The sequence below is a fragment of the Dermacentor andersoni genome, chromosome 2, assembly GCF_023375885.2.
Source record: "Dermacentor andersoni chromosome 2, qqDerAnde1_hic_scaffold, whole genome shotgun sequence".
Taxonomy (NCBI): domain Eukaryota; kingdom Metazoa; phylum Arthropoda; class Arachnida; order Ixodida; family Ixodidae; genus Dermacentor; species Dermacentor andersoni.
In genome coordinates, this window is record NC_092815.1 from 248,588,233 (window position 1) to 248,609,155 (window position 20,923).

The 20,923-nt window shown below is 42.4% G+C and overlaps 1 protein-coding gene across 1 annotated transcript; it reads left to right on the forward strand.

Moving 5' to 3' along the window:
* Nucleotides 1-8,565: 8,565 nt before the first annotated feature.
* On the forward strand, nt 8,566-13,030 carry LOC129387008 (uncharacterized). The gene is made up of 2 exons (XM_055075630.2): nt 8,566-9,199; nt 12,738-13,030. Exons 1-2 carry the CDS (start codon nt 8,576-8,578, stop codon nt 12,762-12,764), a joined length of 651 nt encoding a protein of 216 aa, XP_054931605.1. The 5' UTR covers nt 8,566-8,575; the 3' UTR covers nt 12,765-13,030.
* The last annotated feature ends 7,893 nt before the right edge of the window (nt 13,031-20,923 follow it).

Consider the following 20,923-nt stretch of genomic DNA (forward strand, 5'->3'; position numbering starts at 1 on the left):
TCTTTCGCGCCAAGCACAACTATAGAGTTTCTCTCATTCTTTCTTGCCACGCAAAAATATAGAGTTTCTCTCAATCTTTCGTGCAACGTACAACTATTGAGTTTCTCTTATGCTTCCGCGCCACGCACAACTATAGAGTTTTTCTCATTCTTTCCTGCCACGTACAACTATAGAGTTTTTCTATAAATCGTGCTATACTCAATTATAGAGTTTCTCTCTTTCTTTCGTGCCATGCACAACTATACAGTTTCTCTCATGCTTTCGTGCCACGCAAGGCTATAGAGTTTCTCTCATGCTTTCGTGCCACGCACTATAGAGTTTCTCTCATTCTTTCGTGCAAAGTATAACTATAGCATTTCTCTCATTCTTTCGTGCCATGCACAACTATAGAGTTTCCCTCTTGCTGTCGTGCCACGCACAACTCTATATTTTCTCTCATTCGTTCGTGCCACGCACAACTATAGAGTTTCTCTCATTCTATCGTGCCAAGCACAACTATAGAGTTTCTCTCATTCTTTCGTGCCACGCACAACTATACAGTTTCTCTCATGCTTTCGTGCAACGCAAGACTATAGAGTTTCTCTCATGCTTTCGTGCCACGCACAACTATAAAGTTTCTCTCATGCTTTCGTGCCACACACAACTATAGAGTTTCTGTCATTCTTTCGTGCAAAGTACAAATATAGATTTTCTCTCATTCTTTTGTGCAACGCACTACAATAGAGTTTTTCTCATGCTTTCGTTCCACGCACAACTATAGAGTTTTTCTCATTCTTTCGTGCCAAGCACAACTATAGAGTTTCTCTCATTCTTTCAGGCCACGCTCAACTTTACAGTTTCTCTCAGGCTTTCGTGCCACGCACAACTACAGAGTTTCTCCCATTCTTTCGTGCCAAGCACAACTATAGAGTTTCTCTCATTCTTTCGTGCCACGCACAACTATAAAGTTTCTCTCATGCTTTCGTATCACGCACAACAATGGAGTTTGTCTCATGCTTTCGTGCCAGGCACAACTATAGAGTTTCTCTCATTCTTTCGAGCCACGCACAACTATTTAATTTATCTCAGGCTTTCGTGCCACGCACAACTATAGAGTTTCTCTCATCCTTTCGTGCCACGCACAACTATACAGTTTCTCTCATGCTTTCGTGCCATGCAGGACTATAGAGTTTCTCTCATGCTTTCGTGCCACGCACAACTATAAAGTTTCTCTCATGCTTTCGTTCCACGCACAACTATAGAGTTTTTCTCATTCTTTCGTGCCAAGCACAACCATAGAGTTTCTCTCATTCTTTCAGGCCACGCTCAACTTTACAGTTTCTCTCAGGCTTTCGTGCCACGCACAACTACAGAGTTTCTCCCATTCTTTCGTGCCAAGCACAACTATAGAGTTTCTCTCATTCTTTCGTGCCACACACAACTATAGAGTTTCTCTCATTCTTTCGTGCCACGCACAACTATAAAGTTTCTCTCATGCTTTCGTATCACGCACAACAATGGAGTTTGTCTCATGCTTTCATGCCAGGCACAACTATAGAGTTTCTCTCATTCTTTCGAGCCACGCACAACTATTGAATTTATCTCAGGCTTTCGTGCCACGCACAACTATAGAGTTTCTCTCATCCTTTCGTGCCACGCACAACTATACAGTTTCTCTCATGCTTTCGTGCAATGCAGGACTATAGAGTTTTTCTCATGCTTTCGTTCCACGCACAACTATAGAGTTTTTCTCATTCTTTCGTGCCAAGCACAACTATAGAGTTTCTCTCATTCTTTCAGGCCACGCTCAACTTTACAGTTTCTCTCAGGCTTTCGTGCCACGCACAACTACAGAGTTTCTCCCATTCTTTCGTGCCAAGCACAACTATAGAGTTTCTCTCATTCTTTCGTGCCACACACGACTATAGAGTTTCTCTCATTCTTTCGTGCCACGCACAACTATAAAGTTTCTCTCATGCTTTCGTATCACGCACAACAATGGAGTTTGTCTCATGCTTTCGTGCCAGGCACAACTATAGAGTTTCTTTCATTCTTTCGAGCCACGCACAACTATTGAATTTATCTCAGGCTTTCGTGCCACGCACAACTATAGAGTTTCTCTCATCCTTTCGTGCCACGCACAACTATAGAGTTTCTCTGATTCTTTCGTGCCACACACAACTATAGAGTTTCTCTCATTCTTTCGTGCCACGCACAACTATAAAGTTTCTCTCATGCTTTCGTATCACGCACAACAATGGAGTTTGTCTCATGCTTTCGTGCCAGGCACAACTATAGAGTTTCTCTCATTCTTTCGAGCCACGCACAACTATTGAATTTATCTCAGGCTTTCGTGCCATGCACAACTATAGAGTTTCTCTCATCCTTTCGTGCCACGCACAACTATACAGTTTCTCTCATGCTTTCGTGCAATGCAGGACTATAGAGTTTCTCTCATGCTTTCGTGCCACGCACAACTATAAAGTTTCTCTCATGCTTTCGTTCCACGCACAACTATAGAGTTTTTCTCATTCTTTCGTGCCAAGCACAACTATAGAGTTTCTCTCATTTTTTCAGGCCACGCTCAACTTTACAGTTTCTCTTAGGCTTTCGTGCCACGCACAACTACAGAGTTTCTCCCATTCTTTCGTGCCAAGCACAACTATAGAGTTTCTCTCATTCTTTCGTGCCACACACAACTATAGAGTTTCTCTCATTCTTTCGTGCCAAGCACAACTATAGAGTTTCTCTCATTCTTTCGAGCCACGCTTAACTTTAGAGTTTCTCTCAGGCTTTCGTGCCACGCACAACTATAGAGTTTCTCTCATTCTTTCGTGCCACACACAACTATAGAGTTTCTCTCATTCTTTCGTGCCACGCACAACTATAAAGTTTCTCTCATGCTTTCGTATCACGCACAACAATTAAGTTTGTCTCATGCCTTCGTGCCACGCACAACTATAGAGTTTCTCTCATGCTTTCGTGCCACGCACAACTATAAAATTTCTCTCATTCTATTGTGCTACAGCAACCATAGAGTTTCTCTCATACTTTCGTGCCACGCGCAACTATAGAGTATCTCTCATTAAATCGTGCTATACGCAACTACAGAGTTTCTCTCATTCTTTTGTGCCATGCACAATAGAGTTTTTCTTATGCTTTTGTGCCACGCACAACTATAGAGTTTCTCTCATTCTTTCGTGCCACGCACAAATATAGAGTTTCTCTCATTCTTTCGCGCAGCGTACAACTATAGAGTTTCTCTCATGCTTCCGCGCCACGCACAACTATAGAGTTTTTCTCATTGTTTCCTGCCACGTACAACTATAGAGCTTTTCTATAAATCGTGCTATACTCAATTATAGAGTTTCTCTCTTTCTTTCGTGCCAAGCACAACTATAGAGTTTCTCTCATTCTTTCGTGCCACACACAACTATACAGTTTCTCTCATGCTTTCGTGCAACGCAAGACTATAGAGTTTCTCTCATGCTTTCGTGCCACGCACAACTATAAAGTTTCTCTCATGCTTTCGTGCCACACACAACTATAGAGTTTCTGTCATTCTTTCGTGCAAAGAACAAATATAGATTTTCTCTCATTCTTTTGTGCCACGCACTACAATAGAGTTTTTCTCATGCTTTCGTTCCACGCACAACTATAGAGTTTTTCTCATTCTTTCGTGCCAAGCACAACTATAGAGTTTCTCTCATTCTTTCGTGCCACACACAACTAGAGAGTTTCTCTCATTCTTTCGTGCCACGCACAACTATAAAGTTTCTCTCATGCTTTCGTATCACGCACAACAATGGAGTTTGTCTCATGCTTTCGTGCTAGGCACAACTATAGAGTTTCTCTCATGCTTTCGTGCCACGTACAACTATAGAGTTTCTCTCATTCTTACGTGCCAAGCACAACTATAGAGTTTCTCTCATTCTTTCGTGCCACGCACAAATATAGAGTTTCTCACATTCTTTCGTGCCAAGCACAACTATAGAGTTTCTCTCATTGAATCGTGCTATACTCAATTATAGTTTCTCTCTTTCTTTCGTGCCGCGCACAACTATAGAGTTTCTCTCATTCTTTTGTGCCACGTACAACAATAGAGTTTTTCTCATTCTTTCATGCCACGCACAGCTATACAGTTTCTCTCATGCTTTTGTGCGACGCCAGACTATAGAGTTTCTCTCATGCTTTCGTGCCACGCACAACTATAGAGTTTCTCTCATGATTTCGTGCCACGCACTATAGAGTTTCTCATTCTTTCGTGCAAAGTACAACTATAGAGTTTCTCTCATTTTTTCGTGCCATGCACAACTATAGAGTTTCTCTCAAGCTTTTGTGCCACGCACAACTATAGATTTTCCCTCATTCGTTCGTGCCACGCACAACTATTGAGTTTCTCATTCTTTCGTGCCATGCACAACTATAGAATTTCTCTCATGCTTTCGTGCCACGCACAACTATAGAGTTTCTCTCATTCTTTCGTGTCAAGCACAACTATAGAGTTTCTCTCATTCGAGCCACGCACAACTATAGAATTTATCTCAGGCTTTCGTGCAACGCACGACTATAGAGTTTCTCTCATGCTTTCGTGCGACGTACAACTATAAAGTTTCTCTCATGCTTTCGTGCCACGCACAACTATAAAGTTTCTCTCATGCTTTCGTATCACGCACAACAATAGAGTTTGTCTCATGCCTTCGTGCCACGCACAACTATAGAGTTTCTCTCATGCTTTCGTGCCACGCACAACTATAAAATTTCTCTAAATCTATTGTGCTACACGCAACCATAGAGTTTCTCTCATACTTTCGTGCCACGCACAACTATAGAGTTTCTCTCATTAAATCGTGCTATACGCAACTACAGAGTTTCTTTCATTCTTTTGTGCCATGCACAATAGAGTTTTTCTTATGCTTTTGTGCCACGCACAACTATAGAGTTTCTCTCATTCTTTCGAGCCACGGACAACTATTGAATTTATCTCAGGCTTTCGTGCCACGCACAACTAAAGAGTTTCTCTCATCCTTTCGTGCCACGCACAACTATACAGTTTCTCTCATGCTTTCGTGCAATGCAGGACTATAGAGTTTCTCTCATGCTTTCGTGCCACGCACAACTATAAAGTTTCTCTCATGCTTTCGTGCCACACACAACTATAGAGTTTCGCATTCTTTCGTACAAAGTACAACTATAGAGATTCTCTTATTCTTTCGTGCCACGCACAACTATAGAGTTTCTCTCATTCTTTTGTGCCACGCACTACAATAGAGTTTTTCTCATGCTTTCGTTCCACGCACAACTATAGAGTTTCTCTCATTCTTTCGAGCCACGCTCAACTTTAGAGTTTCTCTCATTCTTTCGTGCCACGCACAACTATAAAGTTTCTCTCATGCTTTCGTATCACGCACAAGAATAGAGTTTGTCTCATGCTTTCGTGCCACACAGAACTATAGAGTTTCTCTCATGCTTTCGTGCCACGCACAACTATAGAGTTTCTCTCATTCTTTCGCGCCAAGCACAACTATAGAGTTTCTCTCATTCTTTCTTGCCACGCAAAAATATAGAGTTTCTCTCATTCTTTCGTGCAACGTACAACTATTGAGTTTCTCTTATGCTTCCGCGCCACGCACAACTATAGAGTTTTTCTCATTCTTTCCTGCCACGTACAACTATAGAGTTTTTCTATAAATCGTGCTATACTCAATTATAGAGTTTCTCTCTTTCTTTCGTGCCATGCACAACAACAGAGTTTTTCTCATTATTTCGTGCCACGCACAACTATATAGTTTCTCTCATGCTTTCGTGCCACGCAAGGCTATAGAGTTTCTCTCATGCTTTCGTGCCACGCACTATAGAGTTTCTCTCATTCTTTCGTGCAAAGTACAACTATAGCATTTCTCTCATTCTTTCGTGCCATGCACAACTATAGAGTTTCCCTCTTGCTGTCGTGCCACGCACAACTCTATATTTTCTCTCATTCGTTCGTGCCACGCACAACTATAGAGTTTCTCTCATTCTATCGTGCCAAGCACAACTATAGAGTTTCTCTCATTCTTTCGTGCCACGCACAACTATACAGTTTCTCTCATGCTTTCGTGCAACGCAAGACTATAGAGTTTCTCTCATGCTTTCGTGCCACGCACAACTATAAAGTTTCTCTCATGCTTTCGTGCCACACACAACTATAGAGTTTCTGTCATTCTTTCGCGCAAAGTACAAATATAGATTTTCTCTCATTCTTTTGTGCAACGCACTACAATAGAGTTTTTCTCATGCTTTCGTTCCACGCACAACTATAGAGTTTTTCTCATTCTTTCGTGCCAAGCACAACTATAGAGTTTCTCTCATTCTTTCAGGCCACGCTCAACTTTACAGTTTCTCTCAGGCTTTCGTGCCACGCACAACTACAGAGTTTCTCCCATTCTTTCGTGCCAAGCACAACTATAGAGTTTCTCTCATTCTTTCGTGCCACACACAACTATAGAGTTTCTCTCATTCTTTCGTGCCACGCACAACTATAAAGTTTCTCTCATGCTTTCGTATCACGCACAACAATGGAGTTTGTCTCATGCTTTCGTGCCAGGCACAACTATAGAGTTTCTCTCATTCTTTCGAGCCACGCACAACTATTGAATTTATCTCAGGCTTTCGTGCCACGCACAACTATAGAGTTTCTCTCATCCTTTCGTGCCACGCACAACTATACAGTTTCTCTCATGCTTTCGTGCAATGCAGGACTATAGAGTTTCTCTCATGCTTTCGTGCCACGCACAACTATAAAGTTTCTCTCATGCTTTCGTTCCACGCACAACTATAGAGTTTTTCTCATTCTTTCGTGCCAAGCACAACTATAGAGTTTCTCTCATTCTTTCAGGCCACGCTCAACTTTACAGTTTCTCTCAGGCTTTCGTGCCACGCACAACTACAGAGTTTCTCCCATTCTTTCGTGCCAAGCACAACTATAGAGTTTCTCTCATTCTTTCGTGCCACACACAACTATAGAGTTTCTCTCATTCTTTCGTGCCACGCACAACTATAAAGTTTCTCTCATGCTTTCGTATCACGCACAACAATGGAGTTTGTCTCATGCTTTCGTGCCAGGCACAACTATAGAGTTTCTCTCATTCTTTCGAGCCACGCACAACTATTGAATTTATCTCAGGCTTTCGTGCCACGCACAACTATAGAGTTTCTCTCATCCTTTCGTGCCACGCACAACTATACAGTTTCTCTCATGCTTTCGTGCAATGCAGGACTATAGAGTTTTTCTCATGCTTTCGTTCCACGCACAACTATAGAGTTTTTCTCATTCTTTCGTGCCAAGCACAACTATAGAGTTTCTCTCATTCTTTCAGGCCACGCTCAACTTTACAGTTTCTCTCAGGCTTTCGTGCCACGCACAACTACAGAGTTTCTCCCATTCTTTCGTGCCAAGCACAACTATAGAGTTTCTCTCATTCTTTCGTGCCACACACAACTATAGAGTTTCTCTCATTCTTTCGTGCCACGCACAACTATAAAGTTTCTCTCATGCTTTCGTATCACGCACAACAATGGAGTTTGTCTCATGCTTTCGTGCCAGGCACAACTATAGAGTTTCTTTCATTCTTTCGAGCCACGCACAACTATTGAATTTATCTCAGGCTTTCGTGCCACGCACAACTATAGAGTTTCTCTCATCCTTTCGTGCCACGCACAACTATAGAGTTTCTCTCATTCTTTCGTGCCACACACAACTATAGAGTTTCTCTCATTCTTTCGTGCCACGCACAACTATAAAGTTTCTCTCATGCTTTCGTATCACGCACAACAATGGAGTTTGTCTCATGCTTTCGTGCCAGGCACAACTATAGAGTTTCTCTCATTCTTTCGAGCCACGCACAACTATTGAATTTATCTCAGGCTTTCGTGCCACGCACAACTATAGAGTTTCTCTCATCCTTTCGTGCCACGCACAACTATACAGTTTCTCTCATGCTTTCGTGCAATGCAGGACTATAGAGTTTCTCTCATGCTTTCGTGCCACGCACAACTATAAAGTTTCTCTCATGCTTTCGTTCCACGCACAACTATAGAGTTTTTCCCATTCTTTCGTGCCAAGCACAACTATAGAGTTTCTCTCATTTTTTCAGGCCACGCTCAACTTTACAGTTTCTCTCAGGCTTTCGTGCCACGCACAACTACAGAGTTTCTCCCATTCTTTCGTGCCAAGCACAACTATAGATTTTCTCTCATTCTTTCGTGCCACACACAACTATAGAGTTTCTCTCATTCTTTCGTGCCAAGCACAACTATAGAGTTTCTCTCATTCTTTCGAGCCACGCTCAACTTTAGAGTTTCTCTCAGGCTTCCGTGCCACGCACAACTATAGAGTTTCTCTCATTCTTTCGTGCCACACACAACTATAGAGTTTCTCTCATTCTTTCGTGCCACGCACAACTATAAAGTTTCTCTCATGCTTTCGTATCACGCACAACAATAGAGTTTGTCTCATGCCTTCGTGCCACGCACAACTATAGAGTTTCTCTCATGCTTTCGTGCCACGCACAACTATAAAATTTCTCTATAGAGTGGGCACGGCAGCATCGCAAAGATGCAGCCTTCAAACCCGTTCCTGTTTATTCTACAGATAGGCTTCCTGCTGTACCCCACGGGCCCTACACCGGCGTGCTACGAGCTGCAACCATCGTCTCGAGCTGCTTCTATCGGCGACAAGTATCTGCTGATGCACGCAGCCTCAGCTGACGAAAGCTACCGGCCCTTCCATGATGGCGCTGGTGTCACATCGACAGATATGCTTGGATCACCGATGACGACACCATGGAGCAACCCTATAAAGCAGGACGCATACGGCACAGCTGGCAGTGGGCACGGCAGCATCGCAAAGATGCAGCCTTCAAACCCGTTCCTGTTTATTCTACAGATAGGCTTCCTGCTGTACCCCACGGGCCCTACACCGGCGTGCTACGAGCTGCAACCATCGTCTCGAGCTGCTTCTATCGGCGACAAGTATCTGCTGATGCACGCAGCCTCAGCTGACGAAAGCTACCGGCCCTTCCATGATGGCGCTGGTGTCACATCGACAGATATGCTTGGATCACCGATGACGACACCATGGAGCAACCCTATAAAGCAGGACGCATACGGCACAGCTGGCAGTGGGCACGGCAGCATCGCAAAGATGCAGCCTTCAAACCCGTTCCTGTTTATTCTACAGGTGAGCAGACGCTATGACAAGTAATTTCGTAGTAACAATGTCTGCCTAATTCTGCTGCCGTGCCCACGGTCGCTTCGCGAATCCTTTTGCAAATTTTTTGCTGTCTTGCGCATGTTGTTGCTTCTGGGAGGAGATATTGAGTTGAACCCAGGCCCTACATTAGATGGCATAGCAGAACAGCTAAAGCTAATTGCCGGGGATATTCAAGAAATTAAGAAAGAAAAATCTATAACAAACACTAGACTTAATACAATCGACAAGAAACTTGAAAAGATAGCTGGTATTGAAAAACAGATCTCAGAGAACAATAAAAGAATATCTACCTTAGAAAAAAACCTAATGGCTATGGAAAAGAAAGTCGAGGATCTAGAAAACCGGAGCCGTCGGTCCAACCTTGTCATATACGGTGTTGAAGAACAACAAAAGGAATCAACAGACATGCTTCTTGAAATGGTCGAAAAAAAGATTTTAGACGGTATACTACAGATAAAAACCAAGGGAATCGAAAGAATCCACCGCCTAGGCAAAAAGAAGCAAACTGATACTTCTAGGCCAAGACCCGTAATCCTTAAACTGCTCGACTACCGAGACAAAGTTTCAATCCTCAAGCACTGCACGATGCTCAAGGGCTCAGGTTTCTATATCAGTGAAGATTTTTCTCGTAGTATTCGGGAAATAAGAAAAAAGCTGTGGGATCGCACGAAAGAATACCGGGATAGGCAGGAAAGGGTGTCGCTAGTCTACGATAAAGTGCGTATAAATGGTGAACTTTTTGCTTGGGATAGTGACCACGAAGATTTAATTGCAGTCCAAAAAAACGAAGAAAAGGATGTCTTACAAAAGAGAGTCACTCGAAGTCGACAGAAGTAACCCTGTTGAATGTGAACGCACGAAGTCTTGCAAATAAAATAGACCAATTCGAAGCTCTGGTTTTAGAAATTAAACCTGACATTATTGCTGTCACAGAAACATGGCTTCACTCGGATATCTTAGACCACGAAGTCTTGCCACCAGGATATGTGATTGTGCGCAGAGATAGGGGCACTAGAGGCGGGGGTGTCGCACTTTTCTTTAAGAAAGAACTTCGATACACCGTTTTACGAGATAAGCCTGAAATTGAGGCGGTGTGGTGCAAAGTACAGCTGCAGAAAGGCTGCATATTTGTAGGCGCTATCTACAGACCACCTAACGCTGAGGCAAGTTATCTGGAACATCTTCTGGATTATATGCATGATCACATGACGAACGGCAAAATAATCATGGCTGGTGATTTTAACTTGCCTGAAGTGGAATGGTCGTCAAAAAAAGTGCGAGGTGCTGCGAATGACGCCATATTGGATATATTGTTCAACTTTAACCTCAAACAACTCGTACGCGTCCCCACACGTATCCAGGGCAAATCAAGCTCTATTCTAGACGTTGTTCTTGTTAGTGACCATTTCCTTAACGACCAGACATCCACCGAAATCTTAGACGGCATATCCGATCATAAATTAGTCCTATGCACACTGCCTCTACCTGGTCTTGTACGACACCACGGCCCTATAAAGCACGTTCTTGCATTCAACAGAGCAGACAACGATGCAATAATCACATATCTAACTCACGAATTCCTTGACTTTTCAGATCTTTGCTCGGACAAAAACTCGTCGATAGATCATGTATGGTTGCAATTCAAAGCACACGTCATGCATTGTATTGAAAACTTTGTCCCACTAAAGCGCAAACTTACAAGAAAATATAATCCATGGATCACCCGAGAAATAATTCATGTTAAACGTAAAATTAGTAGGCTGAGGAAAGGTAGGAGGTCTGGTTTAGCCGCTAATATCACCGCTCAGATTTCCGTGCTATCTAAAACATTGAAAAGCAAGATACGCGTTTCTAAAATGCATTACTATGGTAACACTCTATCCAAGTTCATGAAAACATCACCAGCAAAATTTTGGCGTTACGTAAATGGCAAACATAACGATAGAAAGGCTTCTCCTTCAATAGAAACAAAAGATAAGGCGGATCAGTTCAATCACTACTTCCAGTCGATTTTTACAATCGATAATGGACTAGTGCAACACTCCCAGATTACCCCATCTACCAAAAATAAATTACTAGAAACCCCAGAAATAACCGACAGCGGTATACTGTGTCTGCTATTAAACCTTGATGACAAAAAGAGCTGTGGCCCAGACGGGATACCGAACGCTTTTCTCAAACAGTATGCAGAACCAGTTAGTAAGTATCTACGCCTAATATTCACAAAATCTATCCAGGATTCACAGATTCCTTCTGAATGGAAAGTCGCAAAAATAATCCCAGTGCATAAATCCTGCGACAAAACGATCCCATCAAACTACAGGCCCATTTCCTTGACGTGTACCAGCTGTAAAATACTCGAGCATATTATCCTTAAGTTCATCACAAAATTTGTCGAAGACAATGATCTGCTACACCCCAACCAGCACGGATTCCGGAGAGGCCTATCGACCGTTACTCAACTCGTCGAAATAATGCACGACTTGGCCCAAGGCATTAACGAACACTCCCAAATAGACATAATTTTTATGGATTTCTCAAAGGCGTTTGACCGGGTTTCCCATGAAAAGCTAGTTATCCAGCTGGTCCGCAAACTTGGGGATGGGCCAATGACTCGATGGATGTCAAGCTATTTGTCAGGGCGTCAACAATTTGTGCAATGCAATGAGCACGTTTCTGACACATTAACTGTCACATCCGGTGTGCCCCAGGGATCTGTCTTGGCACCATTATTATTTTTGCTGTTTATAAATGACCTGGCAACCAACATTAACGCAAATATTAGGCTATTCGCAGACGACTGCGTACTGTATAAAGAGGTCAAAAGCTACAGTGACCAAAATGAGCTGAACATTGCCCTGAATGAAGTAGTAAGATGGTGCTCTAACTGGCAAATGGTGATTAATACAGACAACACAGTTGCAATGACAATAACAAAAAAGAAAACAAGCTTAGCATTCTCTTATAGTTTTAATAATGTCGTACTCCGAAATGTAACCCAGTACAAATATCTTGGTGTAATAATAACTTCTGATCTCAGCTGGGCAGCTCACACGGAAGCTATAACCGCGAAAGCAATGAAAAAATTGTTTTACCTTAAGCGGACGCTGCGGCACGCCGACCGTGACACTAAGCTTTTAGCATACACCACACTTGTCCGCCCAATTCTAGAATACGCCAATATAATCTGGTTCCCTTTCACAAGTAGCGGTATCGGCATGCTTGAAAATGTGCAGCGCAAAGCGATTAGATTTATTTCTAACTGCTATCGGCGCCTTGATTCCCCGACCGAATTGCTACGCAGCGCAGGTTTGCCCTCACTCCAAAGTCGTGCTAAAATCCACCGCCTGAAGTTCTTATATATGCTACTACACAACTATTTTAAGATAGACCACACAACTTACGTTGAAACTAAACAAACAAGGCAACTACGTCACACACATGATCTCACACTACAAGAATATGCGTGCAACAACAATACATTCTATTATTCTTTTCTCCCTAGATCCATTCGGGAATGGAATACCATTGACCGACTTATAGTCGAACAACAAAGAATTGAAGATTTCCTTGAGATGTTACAAAACTCGCTTAATACGTACTCATCAACCTGATGTCATTTATTTTTACTCTCAATATGATAAGTTGTTTTTTCTATTAGCATGTTTGTCAATACTCGTATTCACAATTACTGTTGTATGTATATTTCTCCTTCTTATCTGTGCTTGTTTAGCATACCTACGATGACAATTACTATTACTACTGTTTCTTTCTGTACCCCACTCCTGTAATAACCCTGTCAAAGGGTTGACAGTATGTTGAAATAAATAAATAAATAAATAAATAAAATCGTGCTATACGCAACTACAGAGTTTCTCTCATTCTTTTGTGCCATGCACAATAGAGTTTTTCTTATGCTTTTGTGCCACGCACAACTATAGAGTTTCTCTCATTCTTTCGAGCCACGCACAACTATTGAATTTATCTCAGGCTTTCGTGCCACGCACAACTGTAGAGTTTCTCTCATCCTTTCGTGCCACGCACAACTATACAGTTTCTCTCATGCTTTCGTGCAATGCAGGACTATAGAGTTTCTCTCATGCTTTCGTGCCACGCACAACTATAGAGTTTCGCATTCTTTCGTACAAAGTACAACTATAGAGATTCTCTTATTCTTTCGTGCCACGCACAACTATAGAGTTTCTCTCATTCTTTTGTGCCACGCACTGCAATAGAGTTTTTCTCATGCTTTCGTTCCACGCACAACTATAGAGTTTCTCTCATTCTTTCGAGCCACGCTCAACTTTAGAGTTTCTCTCATTCTTTCGTGCCACGCACAACTATAAAGTTTCTCTCATGCTTTCGTATCACGCACAAGAATAGAGTTTGTCTCATGCTTTCGTTCCACGCACAACTATAGAGTTTTTCTCATTCTTTCGTGCCAAGCACAACTATAGAGTTTCTCTCATTCTTTCAGGCCACGCTCAACTTTACAGTTTCTCTCAGGCTTTCGTGCCACGCACAACTACAGAGTTTCTCCCATTCTTTCGTGCCAAGCACAACTATAGAGTTTCTCTCATTCTTTCGTGCCACACACAACTATAGAGTTTCTCTCATTCTTTCGTGCCACGCACAACTATAAAGTTTCTCTCATGCTTTCGTATCACGCACAACAATGGAGTTTGTCTCATGCTTTCGTGCCAGGCACAACTATAGAGTTTCTCTCATTCTTTCGAGCCACGCACAACTATTGAATTTATCTCAGGCTTTCGTGCCACGCACAACTATAGAGTTTCTCTCATCGTTTCGTGCCACGCACAACTATACAGTTTCTCTCATGCTTTCGTGCAATGCAGGACTATAGAGTTTCTCTCATGCTTTCGTGCCACGCACAACTATAAAGTTTCTCTCATGCTTTCGTTCCACGCACAACTATAGAGTTTTTCTCATTCTTTCGTGCCAAGCACAACTATAGAGTTTCTCTCATTCTTTCAGGCCACGCTCAACTTTACAGTTTCTCTCAGGCTTTCGTGCCACGCACAACTACAGAGTTTCTCCCATTCTTTCGTGCCAAGCACAACTATAGAGTTTCTCTCATTCTTTCGTGCCACACACAACTATAGAGTTTCTCTCATTCTTTCGTGCCACGCACAACTATAAAGTTTCTCTCATGCTTTCGTATCACGCACAACAATGGAGTTTGTCTCATGCTTTCGTGCCAGGCACAACTATAGAGTTTCTCTCATTCTTTCGAGCCACGCACAACTATTGAATTTATCTCAGGCTTTCGTGCCACGCACAACTATAGAGTTTCTCTCATCCTTTCGTGCCACGCACAACTATACAGTTTCTCTCATGCTTTCGTGCAATGCAGGACTATAGAGTTTTTCTCATGCTTTCGTTCCACGCACAACTATAGAGTTTTTCTCATTCTTTCGTGCCAAGCACAACTATAGAGTTTCTCTCATTCTTTCAGGCCACGCTCAACTTTACAGTTTCTCTCAGGCTTTCGTGCCACGCACAACTACAGAGTTTCTCCCATTCTTTCGTGCCAAGCACAACTATAGAGTTTCTCTCATTCTTTCGTGCCACACACAACTATATAGTTTCTCTCATTCTTTCGTGCCACGCACAACTATAAAGTTTCTCTCATGCTTTCGTATCACGCACAACAATGGAGTTTTTCTCATGCTTTCGTGCCAGGCACAACTATAGAGTTTCTTTCATTCTTTCGAGCCACGCACAACTATTGAATTTATCTCAGGCTTTCGTGCCACGCACAACTATAGAGTTTCTCTCATCCTTTCGTGCCACGCACAACTATAGAGTTTCTCTCATTCTTTCGTGCCACACACAACTATAGAGTTTCTCTCATTCTTTCGTGCCACGCACAACTATAAAGTTTCTCTCATGCTTTCGTATCACGCACAACAATGGAGTTTGTCTCATGCTTTCGTGCCAGGCACAACTATAGAGTTTCTCTCATTCTTTCGAGCCACGCACAACTATTGAATTTATCTCAGGCTTTCGTGCCACGCACAACTATAGAGTTTCTCTCATGCTTTCGTATCACGCACAACAATAGAGTTTGTCTCATGCCTTCGTGCCACGCACAACTATAGAGTTTCTCTCATGCTTTCGTGCCACGCACAACTATAAAATTTCTCTCAATCTATTGTGCTACACGCAACCATAGAGTTTCTCTCATACTTTCGTGCCACGCACAACTATAAAGTTTCTCTCATGCTTTCGTTCCACGCACAACTATAGAGTTTTTCTCATTCTTTCGTGCCAAGCACAACTATAGAGTTTCTCTCATTCTTTCAGGCCACGCTCAACTTTACAGTTTCTCTCAGGCTTTCGTGCCACGCACAACTACAGAGTTTCTCCCATTCTTTCGTGCCAAGCACAACTATAGAGTTTCTCTCATTCTTTCGTGCCACACACAACTATAGAGTTTCTCTCATTCTTTCGTGCCAAGCACAACTATAGAGTTTCTCTCATTCTTTCGAGCCACGCTCAACTTTAGAGTTTCTCTCAGGCTTCCGTGCCACGCACAACTATAGAGTTTCTCTCATTCTTTCGTGCCACACACAACTATAGAGTTTCTCTCATTCTTTCGTGCCACGCACAACTATAAAGTTTCTCTCATGCTTTCGTATCACGCACAACAATAGAGTTTGTCTCATGCCTTCGTGCCACGCACAACTATAGAGTTTCTCTCATGCTTTCGTGCCACGCACAACTATAAAATTTCTCTCAATCTATTGTGCTACACGCAACCATAGAGTTTCTCTCATACTTTCGTGCCACGCACAACTATAGAGTTTCTCTCATTAAATCGTGCTATACGCAACTACAGAGTTTCTCTCATTCTTTTGTGCCATGCACAATAGAGTTTTTCTTATGCTTTTGTGCCACGCACAACTATAGAGTTTCTCTCATTCTTTCGAGCCACGCACAACTATTGAATTTATCTCAGGCTTTCGTGCCACGCACAACTGTAGAGTTTCTCTCATCCTTTCGTGATACGCACAACTGTACAGTTTTTCTCATGCTTTCGTGCAATGCAGGACTATAGAGTTTCTCTCATGCTTTCGTGCCACGCACAACTATAAAGTTTCTCTGATGCTTTCGTGCCACACACAACTATAGAGTTTCGCATTCTTTCGTACAAAGTACAACTATAGAGATTCTCTTATTCTTTCGTGCCACGCACAACTATAGAGTTTCTCTCATTCTTTTGTGCCACGCACTACAATAGAGTTTTTCTCATGCTTTCGTTCCACGCACAACTATAGAGTTTCTCTCATTCTTTCGAGCCACGCTCAACTTTAGAGTTTCTCTCATTCTTTCGTGCCACGCACAACTATAAAGTTTCTCTCATGCTTTCGTATCACGCACAAGAATAGAGTTTGTCTCATGCTTTCGTGCCACACAGAACTATAGAGTTTCTCTCATGCTTTCGTGCCAGGCACAACTATAGAGTTTCTCTCATTCTTTCGCGCCAAGCACAACTATAGAGTTTCTCTCATTCTTTCTTGCCACGCAAAAATATAGAGTTTCTCTCATTCTTTCGTGCAACGTACAACTATAGAGTTTCTCTTACGCTTCCGCGCCACGCACAACTATAGAGTTTTTCTCATTCTTTCCTGCCACGTACAACTATAGAGTTTTTCTATAAATCGTGCTATACTCAATTATAGAGTTTCTCTCTTTCTTTCGTGCCATGCAAGGCTATAGAGTTTCTCTCATGCTTTCGTGCCACGCACTATAGAGTTTCTCTCATTCTTTCGTGCAAAGTACAACTATAGCACTTCTCTCATTCTTTCGTGCCATGCACAACTATAGAGTTTCCCTCTTGCTGTCGTGCCACGCACAACTCTATATTTTCTCTCATTCGTTCGTGCCACGCACAACTATAGAGTTTCTCTCATTCTATCGTGCCAAGCACAACTATAGAGTTTCTCTCATTCTTTCGTGCCACGCACAACTATACAGTTTCTCTCATGCTTTCGTGCAACGCAAGACTATAGAGTTTCTCTCATGCTTTCGTGCCACGCACAACTATAAAGTTTCTCTCATGCTTTCGTGCCACACACAGCTATAGAGTTTCTGTCATTCTTTCGTGCAAAGTACAAATATAGATTTTCTCTCATTCTTTTGTGCAACGCACTACAATAGAGTTTTTCTCATGCTTTCGTTCCACGCACAACTATAGAGTTTTTCTCATTCTTTCGTGCCAAGCACAACTATAGAGTTTCTCTCATTCTTTCAGGCCACGCTCAACTTTACAGTTTCTCTCAGGCTTTCGTGCCACGCACAACTACAGAGTTTCTCCCAATCTTTCGTGCCAAGCACAACTATAGAGTTTCTCTCATTCTTTCGTGCCACACACAACTATAGAGTTTCTCTCATTCTTTCGTGCCACGCACAACTATAAAGTTTCTCTCATGCTTTCGTATCACGCACAACAATGGAGTTTGTCTCATGCTTTCGTGCCAGGCACAACTATAGAGTTTCTCTCATTCTTTCGAGCCACGCACAACTATTGAATTTATCTCAGGCTTTCGTGCCACGCACAACTATAGAGTTTCTCTCATCCTTTCGTGCCACGCACAACTATACAGTTTCTCTCATGCTTTCGTGCAATGCAGGACTATAGAGTTTCTCTCATGCTTTCGTGCCACGCACAACTATAAAGTTTCTCTCATGCTTTCGTTCCAAGCACAACTATAGAGTTTTTCTCATTCTTTCGTGCCAAGCACAACTATAGAGTTTCTCTCATTCTTTCAGGCCACGCTCAACTTTACAGTTTCTCTCAGGCTTTCGTGCCACGCACAACTACATAGTTTCTCCCATTCTTTCGTGCCAAGCACAACTATAGAGTTTCTCTCATTCTTTCGTGCCACACACAACTATAGAGTTTCTCTCATTCTTTCGTGCCACGCACAACTATAAAGTTTCTCTCATGCTTTCGTATCACGCACAACAATGGAGTTTGTCTCATGCTTTCGTGCCAGGCACAACTATAGAGTTTCTCTCATTCTTTCGAGCCACGCACAACTATTGAATTTATCTCAGGCTTTCGTGCCACGCACAACTATAGAGTTTCTCTCATCCTTTCGTGCCACGCACAACTATACAGTTTCTCTCATGCTTTCGTGCAATGCAGGACTATAGAGTTTCTCTCATGCTTTCGTGCCACGCACAACTATAAAGTTTCTCTCATGCTTTCGTTCCACGCACAACTATAGAGTTTTTCTCATTCTTTCGTGCCAAGCACAACTATAGAGTTTCTCTCATTCTTTCAGGCCACGCTCAACTTTACAGTTTCTCTCAGGCTTTCGTGCCACGCACAACTACAGAGTTTCTCCCATTCTTTCGTGCCAAGCACAACTATAGAGTTTCTCTCATTCTTTCGTGCCACACACAACTGTAGAGTTTCTCTCATTCTTTCGTGCCACGCACAACTATAAAGTTTCTCTCATGCTTTCGTATCACGCACAACAATGGAGTTTGTCTCATGCTTTCGTGCCAGGCACAACTATAGAGTTTCTCTCATTCTTTCGAGCCACGCACAACTATTGAATTTATCTCAGGCTTTCGTGCCACGCACAACTATAGAGTTTCTCTCATCCTTTCGTGCCACGCACAACTATACAGTTTCTCTCATGCTTTCGTGCAATGCAGGACTATAGAGTTTTTCTCATGCTTTCGTTCCACGCACAACTATAGAGTTTTTCTCATTCTTTCGTGCCAAGCACAACTATAGAGTTTCTCTCATTCTTTCAGGCCACGCTCAACTCTACAGTTTCTCTCAGGCTTTCGTGCCACGCACAACTACAGAGTTTCTCCCATTCTTTCGTGCCAAGCACAACTATAGAGTTTCTCTCATTCTTTCGTGCCACACACAACTATAGAGTTTCTCTCATTCTTTCGTACCACGCACAACTATAAAGTTTCTCTCATGCTTTCGTATCACGCACAACAATGGAGTTTGTCTCATGCTTTCGTGCCAGGCACAACTATAGAGTTTCTCTCATTCTTTCGAGCCACGCACAACTATTGAATTTATCTCAGGCTTTCGTGCCACGCACAACTATAGAGTTTCTCTCATCCTTTCGTGCCACGCACAACTATACAGTTTCTCTCATGCTTTCGTGCAATGCAGTACTATAGAGTTTCTCTCATGCTTTCGTGCCACGCACAACTATAAAGTTTCTCTCATGCTTTCGTGCCACACACAACTATAGAGTTTCGCATTCTTTCGTACAAAGTACAACTATAGAGATTCTCCTATTCTTTCGTGCCACGCACAACTATAGAGTTTCTCTCATTCTTTTGTGCCACGCACTACAATAGAGTTTTTCTCATGCTTTCGTTCCACGCACAACTATAGAGTTTCTCTCATTCTTTCGAGCCACGCTCAACTTTAGAGTTTCTCTCATTCTTTCGTGCGACGCACAACTATAAAGTTTCTCTCATGCTTTCGTATCACGCACAAGAATAGAGTTTGTCTCATGCTTTCGTGCCACACAGAACTATAGAGTTTCTCTCATGCTTTCGTGCCACGCACAACTATAGAGTTTCTCTCATTCTTTCGCGCCAAGCACAACTATAGAGTTTCTCTCATTCTTTCGTGCAACGTACAGCTATAGAGTTTCTCTTATGCTTCCGCGCCACGCACAACTATAGAGTTTTTCTCATTCTTTCCTGCCACGTACAACTATAGAGTTTTTCTATAAATTGTGCTATACTCAATTATAGAGTTTCTCTCTTTCTTTCGTGCAATGCACAACAACACAGTTTTTCTCATTATTTCGTGCCACGCACAACTATACAGTTTCTCTCATGCTTTCGTGCCACGCAAGACTATAGAGTTTCTCTCATGCTTTCGTGCCACACACTATCGAGTTTCTCTCATTCTTTCGTGCAAAGTACAACTATAGCATTTCTCTCATTGTTTTGTGCCATGCACAACTATAGAGTTTCCCTCTTGCTGTCGTGCCACGCACAACTCTATATTTTCTCTCATTCGTTCGTGCCACGCACAACTATAGAGTTTCTCTCATTCTATCGTGCCAAGCACAACTATAGAGTTTCTCTCATTCTTTCGTGCCACGCACAACTATATAGTTTCTCTCATGCTTTCGTGCAACGCAAGACAATAGAGTTTCTCTCATGCTTTCGTGCCACGCACAACTATAAAGTTTCTCTCATGCTTTCGTGCCACACACAACTATAGAGTTTCTGTCATTCTTTCGTGCAAAGAACAAATATAGATTTTCTCTCATTCTTTTGTGCCACGCACTAGAATAGAGTTTTTCTCATGCTTTCGTTCCACGCACAACTATAGAGTTTTTCTCATTCTTTCGTGCCAAGCACAACTATAGAGTTTCTCTCATTCTTTCAAGCCACGCTCAACTTTACAGTTTCTCTCAGGCTTTCGTGCCACGCACAACTATAGAGTTTCTCCCATTCTTTCGTGCCAAGCACAACTATAGAGTTTCTCTCATTCTTTCGAGCCACGCTCAACTTTAGAGTTTCTCTCATTCTTTCGTGCGACGCACAACTATAAAGTTTCTCTCATGCTTTCGTATCACGCACAAGAATAGAGTTTGTCTCATGCTTTCGTGCCACACAGAACTATAGAGTTTCTCTCATGCTCTCGTGCCACGCACAACTATA